Genomic DNA, 8,518 nt, shown 5'->3' with positions numbered 1-8,518 from the left:
CGTTAGGACCTTACTATGCGCATAAAAAAAGGAAACATGTGACCTAACCGGACAGGCTGTAACCGACAGGTCGTCCAAACAGAGAAGGGGAGAGAGGGAGGGTGTGAAAGTACAGAGAAGCTTTTTTGCCTTACTGTCTTCCACTTTAGCATTACTACACCTTGCAAAAACCGGAGCTGTAAAGCCTCTCTCTGCCCCCCCCCCTCCCTTTCTCCCTCTCTCTCTCTTCAGATTTAGGGTTTTCTTTTCTCTTTGAATCCAAAATCCCTCCAGTTCATCAGATTCACTGACTCACCGGGTCAACTCGCTCTTTCAAAGCTTAAAAAACCAAGCAAATCTCATCAAGTGAGTTTCTTGCACTCTTAAGTTCTCCTATCTACCTTAAAAAAAAAAAACTTCAGTAGGGTTGGTTTGTTACTTGTGATGATTGCTTTGTTAGTTTTTAGTTTGGTCTGAATTTGGTGAGGTTTGGTTAAAGATTGTAGACATGAAGATTTGTTGTTATATGAGTCCTGGTTAGTAATAATTAACTATCTGAGGAACCCAGTATCACAAGATAAAAAAAAAGATCAAATCTTGATCGCTGATTTTAGCTTTTTTAAGCAGGGAGATCCAAAAGCTCAAAACTTTGATTTAATATAGCCTTTTCAGCTTGATTTGTGAGAGTCAGAAGCTAAAATCTTTGGTTTTTGGGGGGTTTGTTGTGTGATTAGAGAGTTTAGGGTTGTAATGGCTGAATCGGTGAAGAGTGACGGTAAAGGCGATGATAGGGTTGAGAATTTGATTGCTGCAAGGAAGTCATTGAAATTAAGTTTAGAGAAGTCGAAATCGTTAGGGCTTGCTCTTAAGAAAGCTGGACCTATATTAGATGAGATGAAACAAAGATTGCCTTCTCTAGAGGCGGCAGTGCGCCCCATTCGTGCTGACAAGGAAGCGCTTGTAGCTGCTGGGGGCCACATTAACCGTGCTATTGGCCCTGCAGCTGCTGTGCTTAAGGTTTTTGATGCTGTTCATGGGTTGGAGAAGTCGTTGCTATCAGATCCGAGGAATGATCTTCCTGGGTATTTGTCAGTGATAAAGCGACTTGAGGAGGCTTTGAGATTTCTGGGGGATAATTGTGGATTGGCCATTCAGTGGTTGGAGGATATAGTGGAGTATTTGGAGGATAATGTTATGGCAGGTGAGCGGCAACTTTTTAATTTGAAGAAGTCATTGAAGGGTCTTAGGGAATTGCAAAGTGATGATGAAAGAGCTCATCTTGATGGTGGGCTTTTAAATGCTGCATTGGATAAATTGGAAGGTGAGTTTTGGCGGCTTTTGACAGAACATAGTGTGCCACTGCCAATGCCATCATCTTCAACACTTGGTAAACAAGCAGTCATTGCACCATCACAATTACCTGTGTCTGTTATTCACAAGTTGCAAGCCATTATTGGGAGGTTGAGAACTAATAATAGACTTGAAAAGTGCATATCAATATATGTTGAAGTTCGTAGTTCGAATGTTAGAGCTAGTCTGCAGGCGCTGGATTTGGATTACCTTGAGATCTCAATAGCTGAATTCAATGATGTGCAGAGCATAGAAGGGTATATAGCTCAGTGGGGCAAGCATTTGGAGTTTGCAGTGAAGTACCTGTTTGAAGCAGAATACAAGCTTTGTAACGATGTTTTTGAGAGGATTGGGTTGGATGTTTGGATGGGATGCTTTTCCAAAATAGCTGCTCAGGCAGGCATTCTCGCATTCCTTCAATTTGGGAAGACTGTTACAGAAAGTAAGAAAGATCCAATCAAGCTTCTGAAATTGTTGGATATATTTGCATCTCTGAACAAATTAAGGTTGGATTTTAACAGGCTTTTTGGCGGAGCAGCCTGCATTGAAATCCAAAACCTTACAAGGGATCTCATTAGGAGGGTGATTGATGGGGCAGCTGAGATTTTCTGGGAACTTCTTGTTCAGGTGGAGTTGCGGAGGCAGATTCCACCTCCTCCAGATGGGAATGTTCCAATACTGGTTAGCATCATTACTGAGTACTGTAATAAACTGCTTGGGGATAATTATAAACCTATCCTGAGCCAGGTTCTGGTCATTCATCGAAGTTGGAAGCATGAGAAGTTTCAGGAAAGGATTCTTGTTGGTGAGGTTCTGAACATAATTAAAGCCATTGAGCTCAACCTGGAGACATGGACAAAGGCTTACGAAGATACAATCCTAGCTAACCTTTTTGCCATGAACAATCACTACCATTTGTACAAGCACTTGAAGGGAACAAAAGTTGGGGATCTCTTAGGAGATTCTTGGTTCAAAGAACATGAACAGTACAAGGACTACTACGCTGCAATCTTCTTGAGAGATAGTTGGGGGAAGCTTCCAGGTCATTTAAGTCGGGAAGGCCTAATTCTTTTCTCAGGAGGGCGTGCCACTGCCCGTGATCTTGTCAAGAAAAGGCTGAAAACTTTCAACGAAGCTTTCGATGAAATGTATAAGAAGCAGTCTAGCTGGGTTATGCCAGATAGAGATCTCAGGGAGAAGATATGCCAACAAATTGTGCAGGCAGTCGTGCCTATTTATCGGAGCTATATGCAGAACTATGGTCCTTTGGTTGAGCAAGATGGAAGCTCAAATAAATATGCAAAATACTCTGTGCAGGCTTTGGAGCAAATGCTGAGCTCGCTATTTCTGCCAAAGCCAGGAAGATATGCAAGTTTCAAAGGCAGGCAGCTTAGTGACAAATTCAACAATGGTGTTGCTGATCTTCGACGGACAACCTCTGCAGTGGTGTGATTTTCCTGATCTAATTTACTTTGTGTTGGTTAGCTGAAAGGGACAAATTCAAAAATGGTGTTGCTGATCTTCGACGGACAACCTCTGCAGTGGTGTGATTTTCCTGATCTAATTTACTTTAGGTTGGTTAGCTGAAAGGTAATTAATTCAAGCATCGCCCCGCCTTTGGTTACCGGCCAGCTCTTGCACTGTACATATTTGTATCCACAGGGACCTGAGACTATTTCAGGAATTTTTTATGAGCAAAGGAACTTCTTCAAAACTTTTTCAGACATTGTCTGAATTTTCTCAATGAGATCGAATTTCATAAGCTGTTTAAATGCAAAGCAATCTTGAGGAGCCCCAGACACTACGATGAAAGCGAAGATGGGCCTTCCTTGATGAAATCGTAGATAATACTTTGAGGTATACATTGTCATATTATATTCATTTTCACTCTCATTTATTCAGTTAGTGGGCTGTAGAAACCATGTAGTTGCTAGATATGTGTACAATTCTTTGATATGAAGAGCAATTAGAGGTCTAGCAGGAATTAAATTATTCACTTGTATTCTGAAAATGGCATGGATGTTTGTGTGGGGGGATTAATGAATGATAATGTCTTTTATTGCTGGTTTTAGAAGTTAACAATGCCTTTGAGTTTACTAGAAATATTGACAGCGATAAGATTTTGGCTCATTTAGCTTGTCTTATTTTCTGATGTAAGAGAATTCTTCATTGTTAAATATCTCGTCAATATATGATTCATGCTTTCCTTGATCCATTTTAATAGGAGAAGATGCTTTAGCTTTGAGTGCTATTACAGTTAATTTTTGTTGTTCTATCTCATTTGGACAATGCTAGCATAGGAATTGGTTGACTTGGAAGTGCACTCCTTGTAGGCTTGCCCTTTAGGCTGATATGTGGATTTTCATGAATGACTCTTTGAAAGCATTTATATTACGACATTCATGATTCATGACTTACAATTTGTGATTCTTCAATCAAGTTGCTCCCACCATGTGAGCTGTTTGCCATCGTTTCCTGCACCTCGTCTCCACATCATGCTCTTCTAGATTTTCTACGGACTGATGTTTGAAAAATTATATAATGCTCAAGCAATAACTACTAATAGTTATAACATAGAAGAGAGATAGACACAATGAGCAAAGAGAAGATGACATTCGGGTTCATAGAAAATGAGGAAAGAGAAAATTACATCATCCTCTTTTTGTAAAGTATATTTTTTCAATTCACTTTTTCATGTTTCTTTCATTTTTGTGTCCTTTTCTTTCTTAAAGGGTAAGTTTGAGCATTCTTTATCGTTGTGTATCCATCTCTTATCCTCGCTGTAGAATCATCGAAACTTATTATGTTTGTCTTATAACTGTACTTCTTGAATAAAAAACTTCATCAAGATTTGTAAACTGTCTTGAATGATGGACTTGAAGCCACAGATGTGTGATGGACAGATATTTCCTAAATCAGGAAAAGAATGAAAGCCAGGTTATGGTGGCCAGAATCTGGAATTTAACATCAGATTTTCGTCTCTATTTCTTTACCAAAAAGTATTTTGGATGCACTTGAAAACAATGAAGGAATAAGATCTGAATCATTGAATTTTGGATGCACCAACATCACCAAGGTTTGGGATCGGGATGGAGTTTGATTCTCAAAAAAGCACTTTGATTCCCTTTATCAATGGGTGCTTCAGGGCAGATGGAATATTTTTTAAAGTTTTTTCTGCTGTGGTGGTTGAGAGCTACTGATTACTTGCCTCCACCTTTGGGAACTTCGCCTGTCAAAATCTTTCCTTTTATTTATTTATTTATTTATAGTGAAATGACAAATCAACAAGGACAAAATACTGTTGTAGCTGGCAGCCAGGAGAATCCTATGCTAGAAGGCCTCTGGTTGACAAAACTGGTGATGTTAGTGCTAGGTGAACCGTGAAAAAGGAAACTAAATGCAATCACTAATTATAGAGTTCTAGGCTTAGGCTTTGTTGGAAAAAAATTTATAATTTTTTTATATTTATTTATTATTAAAAAATTAGTTAATAGAAAATGTTTTTTTTTTTAATTTTGAATGAAAAATATTTTTTTAAAACTATGAAAAATTTATAAATATTATATTATTTTATAATTATATCAAATTTGATTTTTAAATTTTTTATTCCTATATATATTTTGTGTTAACTTTTTTTTTCAATTTAATTCTTTATAACTTAATTTTTATATTAATTTTGATTTTTATATTATACTATTAAATATTAAAAATGATTTATTTTTTTAGAATTTATTTTTTTAAAATTTACTTTAAAAAAAAATTACTCTGCAAATCTTCTAAACTAAATAAAATAATAAAAAAAACAAATAATATTCCACCGATGACAATTTCTTGTTATATGATTTTCATGACTGCAAGACTACCTGTACTTCATGTGTCCCCATGTCTTCACTTATAAGAAGTTTTTCTTTAATCGCCTGTAGCTCAGCGGTAACCTGACTTATATCCATCCGTTCGCTAGGCAATTCAGCAGAGCAAGCAATTCCTACTTCAAATACTGGAACGACGCAGTCCTGCACTTTGCTTTTCCACATATAACTGCTGCTCGTGTCTCCTTTTATTTCCTGAACAAGAATTGGATCCAAAATTTCTTCCACTTTTCCCGGCAAAGCAGCTTTCATGGAGGTATGAAGGTTCAAGCTGTCTTCAAAGATTTCGTCAGTCGGTCTCTTCCCTGAGAACATCTCCAATAACAGGATTCCATAACTGAATACATCACCAGATGTCGACACTTCATTTCCCATACCATATTCTGCAATTGCACATAGCATAACTAGTCACAACTCACAATAGTTTAAAAGAAGTAAATCGGTATGCTGCTAGAGGAGCAGGATGTTGCATATACCTGGAGCAGTGTAGCCAATAGTTCCTCTTACTCCATTGGTGCTTGACCGATTAAAGGATAGGTTATTAGTGGCTTCAGGAAAGAACCTTGCCAGCCCAAAATCTCCTACATGTCCTGTCATGTCATCGTCGAGAAGAACATTGCTTGGCTTGAGATCACAGTGAACGATTGGTGTTCTGCAACCACGGTGAAGATACTCCAGAGCACAAGAAATATCAATGGCAATGTTAAGTCTCTGAACAAAGTTCAAGCTCCTAGATGATTCACTTGCCTTATCGATTCCAGGAACTATCGGATGCAGCCACTCCTCAAGGCTCCCATTAACCATGAATTCATAAACCAAAGCCTTGAAATCATTTCCTTGATAGTCACTACCAGAGCATGCAGTCAGTAGCTTGACAAGATTTCGATGCCTGACATTCCGCAAGACCTCACATTCGGCTTTAAAGCTCTTGGAAGCTCTAGGGTTTAGAAGGTTTAGCACCTTCACTGCAACGAGCTTTTCATCATTATCAAGTATGCCTTTGAAGACAGACCCAAAACCACCCACACCAAGCAAATTAGTCAAGGAGAACCCATCAGTGGCTTTGAGCAGACTACGGTAAGACATTTCGAGAACTGAGTTCTCGGGAGAGGTTGGTGTGGGTTCTACCTTTTTCCTCTTAACGAACAAGAGAAACAGAGAAGTTAGGACCAATGCTGCACACAGAAGTGCAGAAGCAGCAATGACTAGTTTCATTGCAAGTGTCAATCTCCCCTTTTTAGTCCCTTTGAAATTGCATTCGAGTAGCTGGAACTCAGCAATGCCGCCACATAGCTTACTGTTTCCAACCACTGAAACTGCACTCGAATTCCGAAACAGTCCATCTGTCGGTACCAAACCCTCAAAATTATTGAAAGACAGATTCAAGGTAGCCAACGTGCGAAAATCCAAGAAAAAATCTGGAATGTTTCCAGTCAAGTTGTTGTGTGACAGATTTAAAACTCGTAGACCTCTCATTGAAATAAAAGATGAGGGGATAGTACCCTGAAAGAAGTTGTTTTGCATGAACAAAAATTCCAATCTAACACAACTGCCAAGAGTGCCTGGAACAAAAATTCCAATCTAACACAACTGCCAAGAGTGCCTGGAATTTCTCCAGACAACATGTTATGCGAAATATCCAATTTTCCAAGATTTGTCAAAGTTCCTACTTCTGTAGGAAGGGAACCTATCAAGTTGTTTCGTGATAGGTCCATATAGATTGTCAAGGATGGGATGCTCAAAACTTCTTTTGGGATTGCACCAGTAAGGTTGTTTTGACTGAGATTCAATAACAACAAGTTTTGGCATTTGCCTAGTTCTGGTGGGATGCTACCCTTTAAACTGCTTTGATACATGTAGAGATGGGTCAACAGGGTTAAGTTTCCGAAAGAAGATGGAATGTTACCTGAGAATTTGTTTCCTTGAAGACCCAACTTCTTTAGTTGCTGAAGTTTTCCAATTTCTTCAGGAATATTACCTGTGAATTGGTTTTTCCCCATATATAGCATCTCCAAGTTAACCAAATTTCCCAAACCAGCTGGGATGCTCCCAAATATCCGATTAGAATCCAGGGTCATTATGCTAAGGCTGGTAAAGTTGGTGATGGCACTAGGCAACATCCCGCCAAAATTGTTGACGTTTATAGCCATAAGCTGCAAACTAGTTGCGTTGCTAACGGTAGACAAGAAATCCAAATCACGAGCTTCTCCAGTTCCAAGTTGATTTGTGGAGATGCTTAGCCACCAAAGTTTATGCATCTTCTCCAACGAAGGCACGTTTCCGGTAAATCCATTTATCGCGATAGTAAGTCTCTCCAGGTATGAAGAATTGGACAACGAAACTGGAATGCTTCCAGTAAATTGGTTGTCACCAACATTAAGCTCTACAAGGTAAGGAAATTTGTTGCCCAGGTCTGAGGGAAGAGTCCCTTGAAGCTGGTTTTGTGGGAAGCAAAAAATACTCAAAAAAGAAAGATTGTATAGTGATGAAGGGATGGTACCGGTCAAGAAGTTCGCACCCATTGAAATGTAATACAAGTTCTTTAGTTGACCAAGAGTGTCTGGGAGTGTTCCACCAAAATTGTTGAAGGTTGTGCTCAGCACTTGTAGAGATGAATAATTGCCAAAAAATGAAGGGATTCCTCCTGTCAGATTATTGAACTCTGCCTTCAGTAATTGAAGGTTCAATAAAGAACTGAATTCCATTGGAATCCTGCCTATCAAGTTGTTGCGACCAAGTGTGATGGTGATAAGGTTCAAGCAACTTGAAATATTGGGAGGAATTTCTCCACTGAGCAAATTATTATGCAACCGCAGCATCTTTAGCCTGCGCAACCGGCCTAAATCCGGGGGAATTTCACTGCTGAAGCTGTTGTTATAGAGATGTAAGACTTGTAGAAAGCTGAGATTTCCAAGCTGTGGTGATATGGACCCCTGGAGGAGCTGTGAGTTAAGGTCCAAAACAGTAACCCTTTGGTGCTTAGGGCTACATTTGACACCATACCACTGGCAAAACTGAACTGATGTATTCCATAAGTTCATGATGCCAAGAGGGTCACTGGTGATCTTGGTCTTGAATTCAAGCAAGGCTTCTTGGTCTGTTTCATTCTCTCCTCCATTAACAAAGCCATTAATGCTAAAGAGGAGAATGATTGCATGATGAACTCCAAATCTTGATCTCATCAGGAAAATCAAAATTTCACGCTGATGTTTTGGTTCAAGAATCAGGATTTTTAAGGGGTAGGTGAAGTGATCATCAGGACTTCTCTCAGGTACATAAATTCTTAGGAAACCGTTTCTTTATGTCCTTCCACACCAACG

General features: G+C 39.1%; 2 protein-coding genes across 4 annotated transcripts; one reads left to right on the top strand and one right to left on the bottom strand.

Moving 5' to 3' along the window:
- On the top strand, positions 1-3,506 carry EXO70G1 (exocyst subunit exo70 family protein G1). 3 transcript variants are annotated; one of them, XM_011033074.1, is made up of 2 exons: positions 1-2,740; positions 2,839-3,506. In XM_011033074.1, exons 1-2 carry the CDS (start codon positions 730-732, stop codon positions 2,877-2,879), a joined length of 2,052 nt encoding a protein of 683 aa, XP_011031376.1. In that variant the 5' UTR covers positions 1-729; the 3' UTR covers positions 2,880-3,506. The 3 variants fall into 3 exon arrangements, with proteins under 3 accessions (XP_011031376.1, XP_011031377.1, XP_011031378.1); XM_011033075.1 differs by having other exon boundaries at positions 1-2,791; positions 2,890-3,506; XM_011033076.1 differs by having other exon boundaries at positions 1-2,805; positions 2,904-3,506.
- A 121-nt stretch (positions 3,507-3,627) lies between these two features.
- On the bottom strand, positions 3,628-8,518 carry LOC105130519 (probable LRR receptor-like serine/threonine-protein kinase At3g47570). Its single transcript, XM_011033073.1, has 4 exons — positions 6,802-8,518; positions 5,675-6,760; positions 5,193-5,581; positions 3,628-3,848 (listed from the first exon to the last, which is right to left on the bottom strand). The coding sequence occupies exons 1-4, from the start codon at positions 8,378-8,380 to the stop codon at positions 3,765-3,767; spliced, it is 3,138 nt and encodes a 1,045-aa protein (XP_011031375.1). The 5' UTR covers positions 8,381-8,518; the 3' UTR covers positions 3,628-3,764.

Source organism: Populus euphratica, unplaced genomic scaffold (assembly GCF_000495115.2).
Source record: "Populus euphratica unplaced genomic scaffold, PopEup_1.0 scaffold21.1, whole genome shotgun sequence".
Taxonomy (NCBI): Eukaryota; Viridiplantae; Streptophyta; class Magnoliopsida; order Malpighiales; family Salicaceae; genus Populus; species Populus euphratica.
Note: the sequence above shows the minus strand (reverse complement) of the source record. Positions and strands in the feature narration are given on the sequence as shown.

Excerpts from the sequence above, each read along its gene's own strand:
- EXO70G1 (XM_011033074.1), top strand. The coding sequence starts at position 730 with ATGGCTGAATCGGTGAAGAGTGACGGTAAAGGCGATGATAGGGTTGAG. Across the intron at positions 2,741-2,838 it reads TAGTGACAAATTCAACAATG|GTGTTGCTGATCTTCGACGG; the intron begins GTGTTGCTGATC and ends AATTCAAAAATG.
- LOC105130519 (XM_011033073.1), bottom strand. The coding sequence starts at position 8,380 with ATGAGATCAAGATTTGGAGTTCATCATGCAATCATTCTCCTCTTTAGC. Across the intron at positions 5,582-5,674 it reads TATTGGCTACACTGCTCCAG|AATATGGTATGGGAAATGAA; the intron begins GTATATGCAACA and ends GTGCAATTGCAG. Across the intron at positions 3,849-5,192 it reads TGGGGACACATGAAGTACAG|TCCGTAGAAAATCTAGAAGA; the intron begins GTAGTCTTGCAG and ends TTCAAACATCAG.